The sequence below is a fragment of the Saccopteryx bilineata genome, chromosome 3 (assembly GCF_036850765.1).
Source record: "Saccopteryx bilineata isolate mSacBil1 chromosome 3, mSacBil1_pri_phased_curated, whole genome shotgun sequence".
Classification (NCBI taxonomy): domain Eukaryota; kingdom Metazoa; phylum Chordata; class Mammalia; order Chiroptera; family Emballonuridae; genus Saccopteryx; species Saccopteryx bilineata.
In genome coordinates this window covers 189,867,324-189,891,211 of record NC_089492.1, presented here as the reverse complement: position 1 = coordinate 189,891,211, position 23,888 = coordinate 189,867,324, and the positions used below count along the sequence as shown (strand labels likewise).

General features: G+C 39.4%; 1 protein-coding gene across 2 annotated transcripts in view; it reads left to right on the top strand.

The window, feature by feature from the left end:
- The window catches only part of F13A1 (coagulation factor XIII A chain), a 172,615-nt gene that overhangs the window by 13,369 nt on the left and 135,358 nt on the right, over positions 1-23,888 (top strand). The window contains exon 3 of one of the 2 annotated variants that reach the window (XM_066268425.1): positions 4,271-4,459. The exons of the other annotated variant lie outside the window; for it this stretch is intronic. Within the exon in view, the coding sequence (XP_066124522.1) occupies positions 4,271-4,459 (189 nt within the window). The remainder of the gene's footprint in view (positions 1-4,270; positions 4,460-23,888) is intronic. 2 annotated transcript variants of the gene reach the window in all.

The following is a 23,888-nucleotide window of genomic DNA, read 5'->3' as shown; positions in this document are numbered from 1 at the left end:
AAATAATTAGATTTGTTTAAAAATGAACTGTTCATTTTGTGGGATGGTGGGTTCTCTCTTCAGCTGGTTAGAAGCCTAATTATTAGGGATTTCATGGAGATATTTTATGTGGTATGTAGCTGGTCTACAGATTATCTACAAAGTGTCTTTTGCTCTTTGAGATTCTCTGAAGCTAAAATATCAGGATATTTTTCCCTTGTCTGCTGAAAAATGAAGAGTTGATTATAGTAATTTCTGAAGAATTGGAATATTAGATTTTTTTTTAAGCATTTTTTTTTTTTTTTTGTATTTTTCTGAAGCTGGAAACGGGGAGAGACAGACAGACTCCCGCATGTGCCAGACCGGATCCACCCGGCACGCCCACCAGGGGCGAAGCTCTGCCCACCAGGAGGGGATGCTCTGCCCCTCCGGGGCGTCGCTCTGCTGCGACCAGAGCCACTCTAGCGCCTGGGGCAGAGGCCAAGGAGCCATCCCCAGCGCCCGGGCCATCTTTGCTCCAATGGAGCCTTGGCTGCGGGAGGGGAAGAGAGAGACAGAGAGGAAGGAGGGGGGGGGTGGAGAAGCAAATGGGCGCTTCTCCTATGTGCCCTGGCAGGGAATCGAACCCGGGTCCCCCGCACGCCAGGCCGACGCTCTACCGCTGAGCCAACCGGCCAGGGCCTAGATTATTTTTTTTTAAAGAAACATTACTAAAGGCCCTGGCCAGTTAGCTCAGTCGGTTAAGAGCGTTGTCCCCAAACAACAAGGTTGCGATTCAATCCCTGGTCAAGGCACATACGGGAAGCAAACAAGGAATGTAGGATTAAGTGGAACAATAAAGGGAATGCTTCCCTTTCCCCTCCCCTCTTTTTCTCATTCTCTCTCTGTCAAAAAAAAAAAAAGTTTAGTGTGATTGCAACCTTCTTAAATTTATTGAGCCTTGTTTTTTGTGGCCTAACGTGATCTATACTGAAAAATGTTTCATCAACACTTGAAAAGAATGTGTATTCTGCTGAATGTGTAATGTGTTTTCTCAATGGAATATTCTGTATATGTCTATTAAATCAAGCTGATCCAATGTGTCATTTAAGGCCAATGTTTCCTTGTTGATTTTTTGTCTGGATGATCTACTTATTAATACAAATGAGATGTTAAAGTTCCTTGTTATTACTGTATTACTGTCAACCTCTCCCTTTATGTCTGTCAATATTTACTTTATATATTTACATGCATGCTCCTATGTTGGGTGCATAGATGTTTCCAAGTGTTATATTCTCTTACTTATTAATTCCTTTGTCATTATGTAATGCTCTTTTCTTGTCTCTTCTTACAGTCTTTGTTCTAAAGTCTATTTTGTCTAATTTAAATATGCTATTCTACCTTGCTTTTCATTTCCACTGGCATTAAAAATCGAGATTTCAGTCTGTGTCCTCAGGTTTGAAATGAATCTTTTGTAAATAGCATATGTATGGGTCTTGTTTTTTAATCCACTCAGCCACTTTATGTCTTTTGATTGGAACATCTAGTCTATTAATATTTAAAATAATTATTGATAGACATGTACTTATTGTCATTTTGTTAATGATTTTCTGCTTGTTTTTGTAGTTTTTCTCTGTTCCTTTTTTTCTTTATTGTTCTCTCCCTTGTGATTTGATGACTTTCTTTTGTGTTATGTTTTGATTCCTTTTTCTTTATTCTTTCTGTGTCTATTGTAGGTTTTTGGTTTGTGTTTACTATGTGATTTATATATAAGAAGTATGTATATAACTGTCTATATTAAGTGACGGTTACTTAAGTTCAAATGCATTATGAAAACACTACCTTTTTTCTCTCCTTCCCCCAAGTTTTATGTTTTCAATATCATATATTGCATCTTTGTGTATGTGTGTTTCTTAAATAATTATCATAATATTAATGATTTTACTTCTTTTTGTTATATATTATACTAGCTTTATACATGACTGATTCACTACATTTATACTCTATGTTTTCTTTTACTAGTTAGATGTATTTTCATATATTTTCTTCTATTTTTAAACTTTTCCTTTTAAAAAAGCTCTTGACCCTAGTCAGGTAGCTCAGTTGGTTAGAGCATTGGTTGTGTGTTTCACTCCCGGTCAGGGCTCACACAAGAAGCAAGTTAGGCACAACCCTTTCAACAGCAGATTCTGGTTTCCCTAAAAACTTTCAGTTCTCCTGGACATACATCACACTGGTTTTCATAACCAGATGTTATGAGGATTTCTCTCCTTGGTTTCAGTTCCTTCAGTCTGGGGAGCTCCATGTGAGGCTCAGATCCCTCACTCCTCAGGGGATACCTCAATGGTGGTGAAATTGCTCCAACTTGTAGGAAGCCACACTGGGGTTGTTGGTTCTGACCAGACCCTCCTGCCCTTTTCAGTGTGGCTCTCTCGCTAAATCCTTAGTTGTAGAAAATCTATTCTGCTAGTCTTCAAGTTATTCTCAAAGATATTTGTTCTGCATGTAGTTGTAGTTTTTTGGTGTGTTTGGAAATGGGTGAGCTCAAGATTTCCTACCCCACAATTTGACCCCCTCCTGTTCAGCTCTTTCTGAAGCACTGGGGATTGTGATTTTCATAAGGACAGATAATATAGGGGAAAGGCAGTCTGGAGGACAGAGGTGTAGAAGATTAAACATCTTTAGCCCACAACATAATGGAAGGAAAGTATTCTTGAGGGACCATGTATTGTGGCAGGGTTCTGAGATAAAATAAAAATAAAACTGCATCTTGCTCTTTCTGTTTGCTGGAATGTTGCAGTCAGAATAGCCTATTGATTCCCTCACCACGTAAAATATAAATTGGCTCCATCAGAGGTCATATTCAGTGAGCTACAAGTAAGCGTATGGCCCCACTACAAGCCAGGCCTAGTGCCAGACACATCATATTGTTATGTCATTGAATCTTCACAGAAACTATCAAGGTATTAGTATCCTCATTTCAAAGTTGAAAAAGAAAATCAGCTTCTGAGAGACAATGCTCCTTCCTTACTTAAGTCATTATGACACCTAAGAGTCAGAATTAGGGTTACCTGAACTTTGAGTTACTTGAGAGTGTTTCAGGATCTCCAAGGACTGGAGAGTATCTTAATGAGTCTAACATATTGGTTTTCCCCAATAAGAAATAAAGGAGGCTGGAGAAAGCCAGATATCTTACACAGATCCCTGTATAAAAACATAGGAAGTCTTTGGAGTCTTGCCAAGTGATACTCCAGCACCAGCTCGGCAGCTGAGCATTCCATGCACACTGTGTTGTTCGCTGTGAGGGCAAACTATGCAGAAGGCCAGCCAAGGAAAGGGAAGAGAGGCAAGAGGTTGGTACATCCCCCACAGCCTCTCTCCTCAGTGTCCCATTAGAACTGCAAATGCACGGGCAGAAATGTGTCTCTAGACTAGATTTTCTAAACCACAGTATAGATGGGTAGTTAGAATTAGCTTCACATTCAGTGATCATGTGCGGAGGGAATGGGGGAAAAGGCAGAAATATATCTCACCTTTATCCAGTGCTATCATGTCTCAGATAAATGTGTTACTGACAGTTACACTCTCAACACTGAAAGAAAAAATATGTAGATTTTGGCGTCAGGCAAGGGTTTGCCTTCCAGATTGGTTGATTAGTAGCTAAGGAAATGTGAGGCTTGTTTCTTCATGTGCAAAGTGGAAGCAATCCTACCTAGCTCATAAAAATGTTAGTATCTTTTCTCCACACCTGTTCCCTCTCTTTCCTGCCTTTGAGGGACAAGATACACTTTTAGAATTACAAAAGGAAGGGTATTTGACACTCCATGAAGAGGAGAATTTTGGGTTAATGGCCAACTTTGTCCTTAGAATGGTTTTTGGGACTTTGTCAGATTTGATCCCTCCCCTTCTAAAGACTAGCAAGCTGAAGTGGCTGCTCCCTGCTTACCTCTAGTTAATGATGCGGTGGTGGTAGTCACTGTGAAAAGGACCTGACATAAGGAAAACCAGGGAATCGAAGACTTCAACTTTGGTCCTGCTTCTCTGTATCTAGACCTGTACATTATTCACTATCAATACTGCTGCATCTATCTCAAAGTCATTGCTGTGGTCTGAAATGACAGCAGAGTGGGAAAAGGTTTTTTAAACCTTCTTGGAAAGCAAAAATGTCACAAGACACTGACCCTCAAACATACCAGCTCTCTGTGTAAAGTGTTATTCAATAGCCCTTCCTGCTTCAGGAAAAAATGACCTTGTCTTTTGAGTTTATGTTTAAACAAAGTTACTAAATGGTTTCCCTTGATTTTGTGCATAGACTACCTTAATGTCACGAGTGTTCACCTGTTCAAGGAGAAATGGGACAGTAACAAACTGGATCACCACACTGACAAGTATGATAACAACAAACTCATTGTACGTAGAGGACAGTCTTTCTACATCCAGATCGACTTCAATCGTCCATACAACCCCAGAAGAGATTTCTTCAGGGTGGAATATGTGATTGGTGAGTGCCATGTGCAAGCCCTGGTTGTGATAATCCATCTATGTCATCATGTCATGTTAGTCATGACACTATGAGTCACAAAATAGAGAGTGGGTACAGGTTCAGTTGCATTATTTTCTCAAAGGATAGCATAATAACTAATATAAATGTAAAATTTTATAACCTTTTTAGAAGACAACTTGCCATAGCTATTAATATTAAAAAGACATATGCCTTTGACCCAGCAATTCCAGTTTGAGGAACCTTTATCAAGAATATTAAAAATCCAGTTTATAAAGGTAGGCATTATTTACAGCAGCATTGTTTATAGTGGCAAAAAAAAAACACACCTAAAAATAAATGCTTCTCAATAGCTAAATGATTAAAAATACTGTGAAGTATTCATATACTATTTGTTTGTTTTTATATATGTTTAAATATTCATATACTATTTGTTGTTTTTGATTGTTATTTTTTAGAAAAGAATAAAGTAGATTTATAGCAGAGGACTTCAAGAGAGATAGTAAGTAAGAAAGAAAATGTGTAAGAAAGAACATAAGATCTTCTATGTGTGTGTGACTGACTATATAGTCTCAATAGTATCAAGCACACAAAAGAATACAAAACATGCACATAAGTGTTGACATGAGCTCCTTGGTGAGAGTGCAGCCAAAATAGAAGAAGCAAAAGGAAAGGGAACTAAGCAAGAAAGGGAGAAAGAGAGAGAGAAAAAAGAGTGATTATGATTACATAAAAGCTATGGGAAATGATTGATCTATGTGGGAATATAGGTAATAAAATTAACAATAATTCAATTAAAACTACAAATACTCTCTTAGAAAAAGATTTGTGACCCCCTTACTACTTTAGGAATATGGTTTGTGCTTATTTGCATTTATAGTGAAAATTCTTGTATTAATGTGGAAAAATTGGTGGAAGCCCGAGTAGAAGTGGGAGAGGAAAAAAGAGACTCCTGGGTCAGAATAAACAGCATCAGTGTGATATCTGGCTTCTAAACAGAATTGTTTGTCATCTCAGTTGTGGGATAAGAGAGGGGAAACTAAGTTACTGTTCCTATGTTAGGGAAAATAAAATAATCATAATTTAATTATGTTTAAGGAAGAGACTGTTATTGTTAATATTTTTAAATAATGGGCACTTTAGTTGAGAAAGGAATCTACAGCTAGTATTTTTAATAATATTTTAAAATCTGATGGAAGTTTATTTTTATTTCTTTCCCTATGTTTATTTATCTCTCTCCTTTGTGTGTTCATATACATACCTGTTTGGATTAGATGTGACTAAACTGCCCTTGCCACATTTATAGTGGAATGATCACTTCATGAAGATCAGGAAGGAAACTGACTTGGGGTGGTGGACACACAATATAATATATAGGTGATCTATTATAGCATTGTATACCTGACACCTATATATACACATATATATATATAATTTTATTAATCAATGTCACTCCCAACAAAGTTAATAAAAAAATAAAGTCATCCAGGAAAAAAAAAACAAATGAAATAATAATAATAATAATAATAAAAAGAAACACCCAATAGAAACTCTGTCCACAGTTTTGCTGCAACTTCACAGTAATTTTTATCTCTCCCTTTAGCCAAATAGTAGGACAATGAGAACAGGGTAAGGAAACTTTGCCCCGAATTGGACTTGTCTGAAGTCTGAGACCTCCCCCCTCCAACTGTTCAGAAAAGAATTATAATAAAAGGAATCTTAATAAGAATTATGAGATGAGTGTCTTATATTGGTCTCTCAGGAAATTAACTCTGAGAAGACAATTCATGTGGAAAAACATTAATTGGGGAGCACTCTTAAGATCAGCATCTGTGAGGCAGTGAAGGAGTCATTGCTGGTCAGGGAGAGAAGTTGAACTACCATCAGCAAAGGCCCTGCTGATCCCATGGTGGGTTCTGGAACTGGATTGAATCTCCAGAATTGTTCAGTCTTGAGACAAGGACATGTATCTTTTTTCTCTATCATGGACTAGACATTGACTACAAGCTATCCACAGGAGAGGATCATACCTGTAGTGGACTGTCTGTGGCTGAGGGCAATCCCTTGATGGCAGCTGGATGGGAGCTGTGAGCCATCAACACTCAGTGCTGGAGCATGGATGCTTTCACCCTGGATAGGAAAGATCTGGGCGCTGTACCATAGTATACTCTAGGTGGGGAAGAGAAGGATAGCAAATTTTCCTTTTAGATAAAAGTTTATTTATTTTAAATACCAACATGTATTTAAAACCCTTCTTAGAGACCACACAGGAGTTAAGGTGTGTTCCAACATGCATGGTCCATTACAGGCATTATTAGAGTCAGCCCTCACTGTCATCTATAGCAGTGTTTTCCAACTGCCGGTTCACAGACTGGTCCACCAAAAATTTTGTGCTGGTTTATAAAAGAGTTAACCATTTTGATGTTGTATAAAGATTATAGATCCAATGATCTTAGTTGAATTTGCTTATGTTCAGGATGATGTCTGCCTTAGTGGTCCCGAAGTAATTCTCTTATTTTTACCAGTCCCCTAGTGTAAAAAGGTTGAAAACCACTGGTCTACACATTCTTGGAAATTGACACTTTAAGCAAAATGGTGTATAATGAAACTAATTTTACCATAGGCTAATTGATATGAATAAGAGTTAAATTCCTATGCGTATTTCTGGTTACGCACAAAAAATCACCAAATGTCTCAATAAAGACCCAAAGTACTTCCAATTAACATTGAAATAAATGTGAGGTATACATACACTAAAGAAAGATGAATAAAAACAAGTAGAATCATGACTTTCCAACCCGCTAATCCCAGTTCAGGGTCATGGGTGTCTCCAATCTATCCCAGCAGCTCAGGGCAGGAGGTGGGACCCACCCTGGACAGGACCATGGCACACACGTGTGCTCACACACACACTCACTCAGACTGGGAGACAATGTGGACACATACATTTACCTCACCTGCAATCTCTGGGATGTGAGAAGAAGTAAGAGTCTGTGAAGAAATCCCATGCAGACGTGGGGAGAAGACGCACAGTCCATCAGTCCATAGACAGTTGCCCCGGCTGGGAATCAATTTTTTTCTCCTCAATGTTATAACAAAATGACACTGAATGAAATGCATTTGAGGACCTGCTGTATATCTGAGGACTTTCTATTTTCAAATTTATTGTATAAACAAGAAAAGGAAAATGACAGAATTCTACCTTCGACTATTTAGTATGTGAGAAATCAAGCACAGTTCTAAAGGGCCTTCAAGGCCCAATGATGGTGAATTTGTCCCGGGTAGTGTCTTTTCTGCATCTCCTGTCACTCAGGGGGGTGCAACACAAACACAGGCTTCACCACCTCAGCAGGGCTAAGACCAAATAAATAGAACAGTGTTGGACACTCACTGGAGCTCAGAAATAATTCTCTTAAAAAGCAGTACCTATTTCAGTAGAATTAAATAAACCCAAGGTAATTTGATTTTAAAAGTAATTATTGTATTGAGAAGAGACAAGTATCAAATATGAACAGAAAATGAAATTAAGTGTAAAAATTTGTACGTGTAGGTGTACCTCAATTTCAAGAAACCTAGAATGCAAAAACAGTGATTTTGAAACAGAAGAGAATAATACTTCATGAAAAAATAAAAGACACAGCAAAGAATCTCTTCAAATCTTTCTTTTAGAGTTTATGTAATATTAGATTTATCAGCAAAGATCATTATATGCATTATCTTAAAAAATATAACTATGCCATTGAACAGTCATTTTACTTTAAAATGCAGAAAAAGTCCTGGCCATTTGGCTCAGCAGTAAATGTTGGAAATCCTGGGTTCAATTCCTAGGCAAGGCACACAGGAGAAGTAACCATCTGCTTCTCCATCCCCCTTTTCTCTCTCTCTCTCTCTCTCTCTCTTCCTCTCTCACAGCCATGGCTAGACTGGTTCTAGCAAGTTGGTCCCAGGGGCTGAGGATGTCTCCATGACCGCACTTCAGGTGCTGAAATAGTTCTGTTGCCGAGCAACAGAGCAGCAGCCCCAGATGGACAGAGCATGACCCTATAGGAGGCTTGCTGGGTGGATCCCAGTCAAGTGCATATGAAAGTCTGTCTCTCTGCCTCCCTGCCTCTTACTTAATAAAAACAAAAACAAACAACAACAAAACAGATACACAGAAAAAATAACTTAATTTTTTTTATGTTTTCATTTAGTATTTTATGTGGTTGTTTTTCTCTTTCCTTTGTATAAGATGAGCTGGCATTTGTCAATACACTGGAGTTTCCTTTTGTTTCTATCCTCAGAACCCAGGTCATGAGATTTATTTATACATGAGTTTGCCTTCAAATCAGGTTTCTCTCTCTCATTTTAAATATTTCATTGCCTCTCTCAGGTGGTCCCTGGTAAATCCACAGTGTGCTTAGCTCTCTGTTTAAGGAAGGTGGACCGGGGAGCATGCTCTGTACATGGTTTCAGGGCTTTGAGAACTGCATTCATTAGCTTCTGGCAGAGCACAGACATCACTGTGAAGTAGGTGGGAGGTGTTAATGAATTTGAGGAGGTGGGTGTGGCTGAAAAATATGCCTGGTAGTCTGTGGGGTCTTTTGTCTCTTTCCAATTCTGAGCCTGTAGCCTCAGAAAATCATAAAAGGCATGGAGTAAAGCATTAATTAAAGTTTTCACTAACCTGTAGCATGAGCTGTGAAAAGATTAGAACAGCTGTGGTGTTAATTTGTTATCACTTTAACATGGGTCCCCTCTTTCTTTGATACTCTGTTGAGGGAGCTCATTGTAAGGAAAGAATTCTAAGCTGTATTTTTTACCAGCTCTCTTCCTCAAAACAGATGTTACCCCATCCAGTAAGCCCTTCAAAGTTAACGAAATGGTGCAGTATGTGAGCAGGTTTCTTTCTTCCTGGGTTCCAATCACAAGAGACCAAGGAGTCAAGGTCAACACCTTGGAGATTTTGCCCACAGCTCCACGCTTCATATTTTTTGTTGCAACAGAAGGAAGATGGGAAGGATTGCATCAGCAAAACCTGCTCCTCTTAGAACAAAAACTTTCCCAGGAGCTCTAGGCAAGCTATTCCTGTCTTATTGCTGCCCTTACCTGTAAGAAAGTGTTTCCTTTTCCCAGTCTCTTTAGAGGGGAGGGTAAGGACAACTAAGCATGGATGGTGGGAGACACCCAGGGTGTGTGCCACAAGACCCTTCCATCTTTGCCATCCTGCGAGTCAAAAAGTACAGCTCTTATGTAGTGGGCTATGCAGCTCATGGCCACAGCTGTTCTGTGCCCAAGAACTTACAGGACTTTGCCAATTGCACGTGCCCTGCATTATTGGCCCCATAAAGCACTGACATATTTTCAATACTTCAGTGCTTATTTCAGTCATTTCTTGAATAGTATTTATCAAAAACTGACTAGAGAGGCAGGCTCTGATGTGTCTTAAAGATGGGAGTGACCTGAGCCATTCTCAGTCGTGGGTTCTGGGCTGGAGAGGAGGAGGTGCTCACAGGAGTGAGGACGAGACCTTTGATCAGGGCGGCAGTGGTAGAGAGAGCAAAGAGGAGCTGATGTGAGAACTATTTAGGAGACACCATCTACAGGTCGTTAGATTGGCAATCTGCATATAGTAAGAGGGAAGAAAGAGTGGTGGGCTTGTGTGACTAGGATGATAGATTCTAGCACTTCTAAATGCAAGAAAGACTGCAGCAAGTTTGGGAGTAAATCATTGAGTGTGGGAAGTGATGATGGTAGTGGCTCCCATTGATAACGTACTCACTGGCCCTGGATACTCATTTAATTCTTCAAGTACCTCTTGGGCATTGGACTCTGATCATCTCCCTTTTTTTCAGATGAGATTAGGGTTTAAGTGGTCAGATATTTACCCAAGGTTACTCCTAGAAAGTGCTTAAGTTGCAATTTGAACTTGCACTCTCTCCTAATTACAATGCATACTACTTCCACCAAAGAAACAGTGGACTATACAAACAAATTCTATTTGAGCCTGCTGAAATTTAAGAGACTTAAGGGACTTCTAAGTAAACATGTTCAATAACTAGTTGCACAGATAAGTCTGAAGCTTAGGAAAGAAATTTGGGTTGGGCATAGAGAAATGTGGATATCATACACACATAGGTGGACAAGATCATTCTGAGACATAAAGCAAGTGAGAAATGGACTCAGGCTGGGGAAGAAACAGCTTTTAAAAAGTTAGTCCAGGCCCTGGGCTGTTAGTTCTGTCAGTTAAGAGCAGTGTCCCAAGACTGACCTGTGGTGACGCAGTGGATAAATCGTCGACCTGGAATGCTTGAGGTCGCCAGTTCGAAACCCTGGGCTTGCCTGGTCAAAGCACATATGGGAGTTGATGCTTCCAGCTCCTCCCCCTGTTCTCTCTTTTTCTCTCTCTCTCTCCCCATCCTCTCTCTCTCTAATAAAAATGAATAAATAAAATCTAAAAAAAAAAAAAAAAAGTTCCCTATTAAAAAAAAAAAAAAAAAGCAGTGTCCTGAAATGACAAAGTTACAGGTTCGACCCCCCGAGTCAGGGCACAAACAAGAAGCAACCAATGAATGAATGAGTGAGTGGAATAACAAATGAATGATTTCCTTCCTCTTCTTCTCCCTCTCCCTCTCTCTGTCTCTATCAGTGAATAAAAAAAAATTAAGCCCTGGTAGGATAGCTCTGTTGGTTGGAGCATCATCTCAGAGCACAGAGGTTGCTGGTTCGATTCCCTGGTCAGGTCACACACCAGAGCAGCTCAATGTTCCTATTTTTCTTCCCCGCCCCCCCCCCCAAAAGTTAATTCAGGTGCCAGAGCCCTGGAGGAAACAAAGACCATAAAAAAGGAGGGAAATCAGGGGAGTGCAGAAAGCTGGGTCTTTGAAGAGGAGAGAGTGACCAGCTTTATCAAAAACAATAAGGAGACAGGAAAAGCCCTGGTGGAGCATCAGCCCAGTGTGTAGATGTCCTGGGTTCAATTTTCAGGCAGGGCACACAGAAGAAGCGCCCATCCGCTTCTCTACCCCTCCACCTCTCGTTTCTCTCTCTTTCACTCTTCTCCTCCTGCAGCCACGGCTTGATTGGAATGATCCTGGGATGCTGAGGATGGCTCTATGGCCTCCACCTCAAGTGCTAAGAAGAGCTCAGTTGCTGAGCAAAGGAGCAACACCCCAGATGGGCAAGGCAATGCCTCCTGGTGGGCATGCCGGGTACATTTTAGTCGGGAGCATGCAGGAGTCTGTCTTTCTACCTCCCTGCTCCTTACTTCAGAAATAAATAAATAAATAAATAAATAGATACTAAGGTAAGAGCTTTCCACCAGGCTCAACAGTTAGGGGGACACTGATACTTGAGGAGAAACCAAACTTTAATGGTCCAAAAGTAAATGAGATGTGAACAAATAGATGTAGCAAATGTGATTTAGTCTTTTTAGAGGACATGGGGAAGAAAAAAGGGTGTTTTAGTTTGAGTGCTTGTTTTAGGATTGGAGGTACTTGAACACGTATGTGGTCAGAGGGGAAGGAGCCAGTAGAGGAAGAATCTTGACGTTTCAGGAGAAGCTTTGGGTAACTGAGGACAATGCTGGAGCACAGAGTGAAGTGGCATCAAGTAGGGACAGACTAGAAAGAAGTCCTTCTCCTCTGAGGTGTTGGGAAAGAGGTAAGAGACAGTGTGACTATATTAGGGAAAGAGATAAGAAACTGATTGGCATGCCTGGTGACCTCAAGTTTCTCAAAGAAGTAGGAGGTAAGCAGGTGCTACAGAAGCTTAGGAGGGCAAAGGACAGTTTCTTATATACTGAGAGCATCACCCAAACCCTTTAAGACTGTGTATCCCTGTGGGTTTATGGTTCAGAAATTCCAACTTTCTCTGCTGAGAAATGTTTTGCCCCAAATCATGCAGGAATGTCTTAGCCTATGCTTTTCCCACTATATTATGCTGTTTTGATGAGAAAAGGCAACCTGTTTCATCATTTTGAAGCAACATTTATGTAAGAGTCATTTTAAATTTTTGCTTCTGTGTGTTTGGCATCATGACAACTAGTGTATTCATTTCTAAGTGCCTCTCAAAGTGACTAAGAATGGTATCTAAGAAATTAGGAAAGTGCCTCCTCGGGTATGTTATCTGTGAACACCCATCATGTGAGATGCTCCTTAAAACAGGTTCCATGGACAATGCATTTGGGTCCTGCTGTGTTTGATGCCTCTTCTCACAGAGTTCCACTCCCAGTACACATTAGTATGCTAAAAGCTCTGAGGAAGCAGGAAGTAAAATAATAAATCAAAACTACAAAAATAAAGAAACTTCTCTAGACTAACATTTCCCAAAATTGCTTTACTAAAAACACTACTCTACCATATTTTTACTTTATAATATCTTGTAATAACATGGAGACATCATTCTAGAAAATGCCTAACTACCGTTGCAAATTACCGTTATCCTGTAAAATACGAAGAAGAGTGATTGACAGAACCTGAGTGGCTTTGTAGTCTGTATTTTATGGTAACTTATTATAATGTCTGTTTCTCCTTTTTGACACTTAAGATTTTGTGCCAACATTAGGAGAGCTATCAATATGGAATTCATATAAAGTAACTTTTCAAAAATGATTACATTCCTTTTTTTATTTTTATATATTTATTTTCCAGATTTTTATTTGGCTTATTTTATTATAAAGCCAATTTATTTTCTTTTTAAATACGTTATTGGAAAAAAATACGTTATTGGACTCTTACTGAACACCTTTCATGTGCAAAGCACTAAATTGAGACTACAGTAGTAATACACACATGCTTCTCCTCTGCCCTCAAAGAGTCTAGAATGTTCAGCCTGAATAGTAGAAGTTGAGTTTAAGGCTAGCTTCTCAGGTAAAATACTTGGAAATCAAATTAGAGAGAGAAATTGTGAGGCTAGCTGGAGGAGTCCCCAGGAAGTGTTATTTAAAGAGGGTCTCAAAGGATAAGTAGTTTACCTATTTGAATGGAAAAAGTATACAGTCTAGAAAATAAATGGAAGTTCAATAAAGAAAGAATACTTGGAAACATATTGGTGGCCCAGTATACCTAGATAAGTCATTTGGATCATATACTATAAATGGCTAAGAGCCTTTTTGGAGGAGTTTTAAGTGGAATGTTCAAAGATCTTTGTTTTTACTTTTTAGATTATTGCTACATTGTTTGATAGGTGGATTTGTTTATTCAGCTCTAATTTCCCTGTCTACCTGGAAATGGAGATTTTGCTGAAGCACCAGCCTAACCTGATTCTAAATATGTGTAGCTGGTCAAGCATCTGTTTCTGGGATAAATTTCTTTAATATTAAGTGTCTGCTCAGTAATGCCCCACCACCACCCTGGGTCTGAAGATAGGGGGTGAGAGAAGTCCTCCAACAAACGACTAGCAGTGCTCAATAAGAAAATGCTGTCGAGGCCCTGCCGGCTGGCTCAGTGGTAGAGTGTCGGCCCAGTGTGCAGAAGTCCTGGGTTCAATTCCTGGCCCGGGCACACAGGAGAAGTGCCCATCTGCTTCTCCACCCTTCCCCCTCTCTTTTCTTTCTGTCTGTCTCTTCCCCTCCCACAGCCAAGGCTCCATTGGAGCAAATTGGCCCTGGTGCTGAGGATGACTCCATGGCCTCTGCCTCAGGTGCTAGAAGAGCTCCGGTTGCAGTGGAGCAATGCCCCAGAGGGGCCGAGCATCACCCCCTGGTAGGCATGCCGGGTGGATCTCGGCCAGGCACATGCGGGAGTTTGTCTCTCTGCCTCCCGGTTTCTCACTTCAGAAAAAGAAAGAAAGAAAAAAACGCTGTCAAAAGGCAAATAGGAGGCTATTGCATTCTGTCTGTATCCTGGTAGCAAAGATAACAATCACTGAACCTCCAAACAAAAATATCCAGCATTTTCAATATCCATGCTAATGGCTAAATGAGTCGACAACCCACAGGCTAAGTTCTGCCTGGAATTATTTGCCCATGGTTCTGGCTAAAGTGACAAAAGCTGTTCAGTCTCAGTGTAGGAGGGACTGCCATCAATAGTCTAGTGCCAGGGACCTACAGGTAGTCCCCTGGCCTTGCCTTGTGACTCACCTCTCATCCTGCAGAGCTTGGGTTTCTAAGTGAAGCTCAGTGTCCTTAGAGTAATAGAGTTACCAGTGTGTTTCATAACATGGAGTGCACTGCGTGGAGCGCTCATAAAAGACCACAGATATTGCAATGAGAATTCCCACTCAGATGCCTGACTTCCTCCCTCCCCCTCTTCTCTCTTTTGCCTTTGCCCTGACTCATCTCTCCGTTTCCCCTTATCTTCCTGCTTGTGTCTTACACTGACCTCTCTCACTTATGAGAATTCCTAACTTTGGCTAATTAACACCCACATAATTGAAACTGTCTACTGGACACGCATTTTCTAAACTCAGGCATGAAATGGCATAGGCATTTCTTGCCTATTCCATATAAATTCTAAGAAATTCTTGCCATATGTGAAGCTAGGAGTGAAAAAGGTAAGGAAAAAATATTTAATGAAAACTAATGTGCCCACTGTTATACCTGGCTCTTAAGTCTCCAATCTGTGAAAAGAGACATTGCTTGTCCCACTGGAATTAAAGCCCACTAAAGAAAGAATAAAAGCAGACTAATTATTCATCATCTGTGCCCTCTCATTACTCCTTGAGTGTGTTGCAAGGATTGACAAGGGAGTGACTGGAAAGCTCTCAGAACTCCTTAGTGACAGCTGCTTACTAATAAGATGACCCAATTACCAGCCTTATTTTGAATATTGCAACTGTAAAAGAAAGCTAAATCCTTATAGTATTTCTTAAGGAAGTATTTCTTCATAAAGCGTCACTGTAACAGTAGTCAGAGCTGGACAGGTGCTAGAGGACCATAAAATAAGCTATAAATAGTTGTACCTCTCTTTTGCTATCCTTTTCACCTTTTCTTTTTTCTTTGTATTTCAGCCCTCCTGACTTTCCTATCCTTTCTTATCATTTCTCTCCATCACTGTCTCTCTTTCTCTCCAGCACTCACTCTCTTTCTTATACAAACATAAACACTAGCCTGGGGACAAATGTTTTGTTATTTGTCCATTGCTTAGTGGAAGGGCAGGAGTTACCTTCAGGAGGTGGGTATGGAAATTTTGTGTCTGTTCACAAGTGTTTCTGCTTGTGTAGAAGTGAGCTGCGGCATCTGGTTTCTCCATGTTGCGGAATCATTATCGTTCCTAAACAATCCATTTTATCATGTCAGATTAAAACATGAAAAACTATCCTTTATCAAAAAATCAGAATCTCATTAACAGGATCAAATGCAATTAAGTTACCATTAGTTTTCAAGAGCAGTACAAAAGGGACTCAATAAATGGTGTAGGTCTCTGCACACATGGGAGTAAAGAGAGATTGAACAATATCCACCAGCCTTTACTTATTCACAAAATATGCCTGTGGGAAAGGAGAAAGGGGACATACGTATAATCCATACTTTTCTGCTAATCTAGAGATGATCAGATTCTCATACTTTGAGCTTTAAGCCAAAATAAATCTTCAAGAAATAAAGGCTTCTGGGAGAGAAATGTGTAGAATAACAATAAAATGGGTTATAATAAAAACAGATTTTTAATTGCATTCATTCATTTATTCATTCAAGCAATCGTTTACACATTATGTTTTCTATTATATGTTGATGGTTGATGAATATGGGATTGTCATATGCCAAATCTATAGTCAGATAGACATGGAAGATGTTCCAGCACCAGCGTGTTGAATTCTTTCACTGTAATTATTCCTTTGAGTAAATACACAACATCTGAATCATCTCTAACACAATGAAAATGCTTTGTGAGCATAGATAATAATATCCAACTGACTCCTATTTATAAATTTGCACAAATTGGTTTTGAAAAATGACTAGCTGACATTCTGCAGAGAGCAGAACTAAGGAAATAAGATATTCTAAGAGTACCCTTTGAGAGAAAAAAAAAAAAGAGCATGTGGAGTTGGGCATGGACAGAGGAAGAAGACCATAAACTGAAAGTGAGTGGAATGAAGAAAGTTAGGGATGAGCTTGTATTCAAAGCAGAAACAAGAAGCTAAAGGAAAAGAAATGCCTGGGCATAACTGCCCCCTGAGCAATTGGGATTGGTGCTCCAAAAAGCATGCCTCTCTGAATGTTTTTACTGTGTGCCTCTGCTCTTTGTTAAAAGTGAAGCAATCCAAAATTTGGTGTGTTTCATAGAATCATGGAATCAGAAATGTTAGGGCTGAAAGGAATCATAGCAATCATTTTGCCCAACCCATTTGGTCTACAGGTGTGGAATCTACCCACATCCAGTAAAAGTTTCAAATACATTCCTTCAAGGGTCTGTCCAGGGCTGGACGAAGCTTAGTGGGTCACAGCTAGGGCAAGGCTATAATTTATCCTCCAAACCAGGACAATTTTTAGAGAAAAGGTAGGGCTAAATAAATGGACAATAGAAAAACAGGCATAAACTGGGGCTTAACACACCTTGGATATGCGATTGCCAAATCAAAGCTGAAGCAAGAGGCAGCTACTAGAAAATTAGAGGAATGTTGAGGGCAAAAGGGAGCAATTGCATGGTGTTAACAATAAAAATAAGTGCCCAGACAGGGCACAAAATATCTGTGCCTGCAAGGGAAGACATCAGGAGCCTAGGGCATTGGATTGGGTGGGGTGTTGTATTGATTTGCCTTTGGAAGTACCAAATCAATGGAGATAGTGAGTTCATCCAAGATAGATGAGATCAAGTGGAGTCATTCACTCAAGATGAGGCAAAGTAAAGGGAGGAAGACCTAGGCAAAGGAAAAGAATGAACAGGCACAGAGCAGGAAGTTGTCCTGGTGAGACATTAAAGGTACAGTGGGGACTCCTTTGTACCTCCTCACTGCAGCAGCAAAGAAACCTGAGGGGCTGAGTAAGAAGCCAACTAGCTGTGCACTCCAACACATAACAGCTTAGCCTCTCTTCATAACTCTCTTTTGGGGGTTGTGCATGGTATTGATACAGAACTCTATAACCCTGTAGGGTCTTGGGTGAGGGTGGCAGCATTGAATTAGCTGGTTGTTCACTCAGATCACAGAAGAGAGGGCTAGGTCTTGAAAGAGCAGGCTGACAGAAACTTGGAGCAAATGGGCAAATAAATGGGCCAAAGTCACTCGAGTGTGGCTCAACCAGTGTGGAAACCCAGGGTATCGTCATTCTGTGTGCACACAATCTAGCTATGGGAGGTAGTTACAATTATAATTCATTTTTTGCACATGAGGAAACTGAGTCAGTAGCCTTCCAAATATACCAAAAAATTGTTCACTGCCCACTTGGCTTACTCAGAAACCCTTATGCTGGGACTTCCTCTGGGCCTGCCTTCCCTAGAAGCACCTGGTCACCCAACATCTCCACACTATATTCCTTAAACACAGCCTTTGGCAACTCCTTTGAGGGAAATTATTTCAGCTAACAGCTAATGGCAGAATTCCAGTAAATCCATTCTTGCTAAAATTTTACCATCTGATAAGATTAATTATACTTCCTCTTATCTCCATGTTTACTCTTTCTAGAAATATTTCCCTAACACCTTAAAAAGATAAACTGTCATAGTTGAATTCCATTAATCACACAAAATTTGGAGAGCAAGGTGAGTTCCTGTCTTCACTTACCACTTAGTGGACTCCATTTTCTTCTAAGACCTTTCTAGAGTCCAGGTCCAGCATCAGGTCAGAAATACTAAGATGAGCCATAAATCTGGATCTCAATTCTACTCATTCTTCTTGAGGAAGGAGGTTAAGTATGAGGAAATTAGGTAAGGTATAGTCTGAACAGGACAACCTGCAGGCCTTTGGTAAAAGACAGGGGATAGAGAAGAGGGAAGAGACATTGCTATGACCTGAAAGTGTCTGCCAACCCCATCACCACCAAATTCAAATGTTGAAGTTCTAACCTTTAATGTGATGGTATTTGGAGGTGGGACCTTTGGGCAGTCATTAGGTTTAGATGAAGTCATGGGGGTGGGGCTCCATGGTGAGATTCATATCCTTTCAAGAATAAAAAGAGAAGCCAGAGTTCTTTCTCTCTTTCTCCCCACCATGCGAAGACACAGCAAAAATCTGTCACCTGAAACCCAGGAACCAAATCTGCCAGTACCTTGATCTTGAACTTCCCAGCCTCCAGAACTGTGAGATATTAATGTCTGTTACTTAAACCACCCTGTCTATGTTATTTTGTTATAAATAGCAGCCTCATGCTTCCTGAAGTCCAATAGCTAAATGAAGTGTGTGTAGCACTCAACACGGTGGTGTTACCTGAGGAGAAACATGTGGGTAGGAGTAAAGTCAGTAGCTGCTTTACAGCCACCATCACAGCAGCCTGGCCCATGCAGGTTAATTTGGACAGACGGTAATGAAACAACGGAGCCAAGAACTGGTGGGCCATTAGCTTTAATCCTAGCTTGCACCTGGTGGGCAAGAAATACACACAGTGGGAAAACACTTCCCTTTCCATTCAGGGCTCCCAAAGCCACTGACTTATGCAAATTTCCTAGAATCAAAAGTTTCTACCTCACCAGTCTTATTCACCTCTGTTCCCTATCTCCTTCTCTCTGCACAAACTGGCTTCTCCTTCAGTACTCCGCCATCTTGGCTGCTTCTTCTTTCTTCCACGTGGCCTTTCTCTGCTCTCTTCCAGCATGGGCTCCTTTGCCCCATTTTATAGTGTAGAAATCAAAACCTTTACTTCAAATACAAATAACAAAGTCTCTGATACAAAGTCACTTATCTGAGGCATAGTGGGATTCCTCATGAGAGTGCACCACCCCACATCATGCAACAGTCAAGGGTGTGGGGAAAAGCTTAGTTTTGAATAGATCTTAGTATTAAAAGGGTAGGAAAGGCTTAGTCTTAAAACTAAGCCTTAGGCTATAATGACCCTGCCTGCTTACAGCCTGTGCCCCACACTCAATGCAAACTATAAGCGAGCAAACATATATATCATATTTATAAACTTATTTGACCAACAGTAGGATTTTATTTTTATTTTTGTAAAGCAATTGTCAGCATGATGCTATCAACTCTTCCAAGAAAAGTATCATGTTTTCCATTTGAACTTAGGACCTAAGAACTAATGTGATTTCAAAACCTGTTTTCTTAACTAGGAAAATGCAAGGCAAAATATAATTTTCTCTCAACTCCAAAATTGGCTCCCAAAGAGAGAAACCACGTTAGATGTTCAATATCTCAAAATTAGGTTGATATGCGTGCTGTAAGTTCTCTGGAAAATTAGTGCACAAGATACGCAAAAGCCCTTTGTATTCTGAAGCAATTAATTTCAGAAAGAGAGACAAAAATAATGATTCTTTGACTAAAATGATGGAAGTGAAGTAGGGTAGCACTTTTCATCAAACAACTTTTATTTGTGCAATATATTTCTAAGTGATGGAAAATGACACCTGTCTCCATTACTTCATGTCCATCATTTCAATTTTTTCTAACTTTTATGTTTGTGAAACAAATTACTTTAAACATATCAAAGACACTTCAATGAAGTGTAGCCAAATTTTAAAAATAAAGATGATTCATAAAGATGGCATTTGTGTTTATAATCATCAAGATAAAATTTCAAAAAATAAAATCACAGTCTTGATTATTTAAGGCACAAGTATATGGTAATCATCTTCAGAAGGTAGAAAGGAACCTTTTTTTGCTCTCTGTCTCATTTTCCTTATATTTATATGGCACATTAAATCTTGCCATGTGGACACTAAATCATCCCTGTTTCAGTGATTTACAGAGTAACTGCCCTCGTACTGATTTCTTCAGCCTTGGGTTCTGTGTGTATTATGTAACAAGTTGAGTTCCTCATTAACATCGTGCTTCTTGCTAGTTAGTCCTTTGTCCTCTCAGAGCTGATGCTTCTTGAAGGGAAGAACACATGGTGCCCTTTGTTTGAGATATGATGTTGCCTAATACAGTACAACAAGACGTTACCAATATCCTTTCGGCACATACTTTTAAAGAATTGATATTGGTATTCCAAAGAAAGAAAGCTCAAAATATATTGCTCATCTTAAGAAACTTAAAGTCCTACATTACTGATAGTAGAACATGAGAAAGAAAGTAAGCAAGCAGGAGAGAAAGAAAGAAAGAAAGAAAGAAAGAAAGAAAGAAAGAAAGAAAGAAAGAAAGAAAGAAAGAAGGGAGGGAGGGAGGGAGGGAGGGAGGGAGGGAGGGAGGGAGGGAGGTAGGGAGGGAGGAAGAAAGAAAGAAAGAAAGAAAGAAAGAAAGAAAGAAAGAAAGAAAGAAGAAAGAAAGAAGAAAGAAAGAAAGAAAGAAAGAAAGAAAGAAAGAAAGAAAGAAAGAAAGAAAGAAAGAAAGAAAGAAAAGAAAGAAAGAGGAAGAGAGAGAGAGAAAGATGGGCACGAATATACAGGATAATTGAACAAACAGTGGCTACACGTGATTCTGTTGTTTTTGTTATTGTTGGAAAGTTTTTCTTTAAATTTTGAAACAAACTCCACAGAAAATTTACAAGAACATCTGTTTTTCTCCCCAGAGATAGCGAGTTGTCAACGTGATGTCCCATGATCCCTGAATACTTTAGTTCATATATCCTATGAATAAACATTCTCCTATATAACCATCAAAATCAGGATATTAACAATGATATATTATGAACATCTAATCATCATGCCCCATTTGAGTTTCACTACTTTGTCCAATAATGTCCTTGGTAGCAAGAGAATCCAATCCAGAATCACATGTGGCATTTTGTTGTCATGTCTCATCTCTTTGATTTTCTTCAATTTGAAATAGCTTAGTCTTTCTTTGACTTTCATTACTGGACACCTTTGAAGATGATAAGGCAGGAATTTTGTAGCATGACCCTCAGTTTGAGTTTGTCTGTTTTCTCATGACTAAAATCAGGTTATGTGTCTTTGGCAGTAATATCTCAGAAGTAATGTGTGTTTCTCAGTGAATCCTTCCTGGTTACACGTAATTTTTTACAGGTTCCATTACTGATGATATGAACTTTAACAATTTAATTAACGCAGTGTTATAGGTTGATGGTTTAGTCCATTTGGGCTGTTATAACAGAATACCATAGACTAAGTGGCTTGTAAACGAAATATATTGTATTTATTTCTCACAGTTCTGGAAGCTGGAAAGTCCACAGTTAAGGTGCCAACAGATTTGGTGTCTAGTGGGAGCCTACTTTCTGGTTCCTAGATGGCTGGCTTCTCACTGTATCCTCACATGGCAGAAGGGGTAAGAGAGCTCTTTGGGGTCTCTTTTGTAAAGGCATTAATCTCATTCATGAAGTCTCCACCTTCATGACCTAATCGCATCTCAAAGGCCCCACTTCAAAATGCCTTTATACTGAGGGTTAAGTTTCAACATATGAATTTGGAGAGACAAAAAATTCAGTCTATAGCAGTTGGGTTCTCCGGGAAATAGGATTTAAATCAGCATGCAAAAAAGTTGACTAAGGAGTGCTCTTGGGATCAGTCCCTGTAGAAGAGCAAATTGGCAAAGGGAGAAGGTGAGCTGGGATGCAGTTCCTCTTACTATAGCCCTTTTTTTTTTAGAAAATTAAATTTAACAGGGTGACATTGATCAATAAGAGTATTTAGGTTTCAGGGAAATATTTCTTTAGCATTTGAACTGTTGATTATGTTTTATACTCACTATAGTCTTTTTCTTAAAGTTTATTTTGTCATATATAAATCCTGCTACTCCAACTTCCTTTTCATTTTCATTTGAATGAAATATCTTTTTTCATCCATTAACTTTTAGTCTGTATGTATCTTTCCTTCTGAGGTGGATCTCTTATAGACAGCATATATATGGGTCTTGCTCTCTTATACATTCAGCTACCTTATGTTTTTTTATTGGAGCACTTAAGCCATTTACATTTAAAGTGATTATTGATAGGTATGTATTTATTGTCATTTTATCTTTCAATTATGTCCTCCTGTTTGTTTTTCTTTATCTTCTCTTCCTCCTCATTTTTCTTCTTCTTAAATCAGGCCCTTTAACATTTATTGTAATACTGGTTTGGTAGTAACAAACTCCTTAACTTTTTCTGTCTGGAAAGCTCTTTATGTCTCTCTCCTTCAATTTTCAATGATATCCTTGCTGTGTAATGTAATCATGACTATAGGTCCTTGCTTTTCAACATTTTGACTGTTTCATGCCAATCCTTTCTGACCTGAAATGTTTCTTTTGAGAAATCAGCCATGAAAAAATAAAGTGCTTATGTCAGGGGTGGTTGTGCTAATTGGGAGAGAGCTCCCTTGTAGAGAACAAACTGTCTTAATCTTGCTGCTTTTAAGATTCTCTCTTTAACTTTCATTTTGTCATTTTAATTATAATGTGTTCTGGTGTGGGTCTCTTCGGGTCCATCTTATCTGGGACTTTCTGCACTCTCTGGACTTCTATGTGTTTTCCCTTCACCAGGTTTGGGAAATTTTTGGTCATTATTTATTGAAATAGGTTCTCGATTCTTTGCTCTCTCTCTTCTCCCTCTCATATTCATATGATATGGATGTTGTTATGTTTCATGTTCTCCCAAAGGTCCCTTAAACTATTCTCATCTTTTTTTAATTTCTTTTTCTTTTTGCTCCTTTGATTTGCTGGGTTTTTTTCTCCTACCTTGTATTCCAAATCACTGATTCCATCCTCAGCTTCATCCAACCTACTGTTTATTCCTTTACAGTATATTCTTGATGTCAGATATTATACTCTTAAATTCTGACTGGTGCATTTTTATGGTTTCTACATGTCTTTTTTTATGCTTTTATCTCTTGTTTAAGTTTTCACTTTGTTCCTTGAGCATATGTATAACCATTACTTTGAACTCTATATCTGATAAATTGCTTATCCCCATTTCATTCAGCTCTTCTTCTGGGCATTTTCCTTGTTCTGTCATTTGGGTCCTGTTTCTTTTTCCCCCATTTTGGCTGCTTCTTTGTGTTTATTTTTATGTATTAGAAGGATCTGCTATGATTTGCAGCCTTCGTGGGGTGACCTTATGTAGTAGATGTTTTGCTGGGTCCAATACTGCAGACCCCTTTATCATCTGAGCTGTGTGTTCCAGGAATGTCTCTTGTCTGGGTTATATGGGTCCTCCTTTTATAATTGAGACTCAATTGCTAAAGGCCTATTGTGCATGGGATCAAGCCTCAGGCTGGCTGACAGTGAGGCTCTATCTTGACCAATGTATGCATGCAGCTGAGTATGTGCTGACCACAGGAAGTGGAATTCACCTCAACTGGGTTTGATGCCTAATGATCAGTTCCTTCTTTATATATGCACTTGTGAAGCTAACTAGATCTTTCTCTGATGTTTTCTGAAGCTGGTCACTGGGTGTGCTGGTCTGGGTATCTTGGGTGGAATCTCAGTGCAAGGCAATATAAGATGCTGCCTGTGGCCCTCAGCAACCTGTTTATAGCTACAA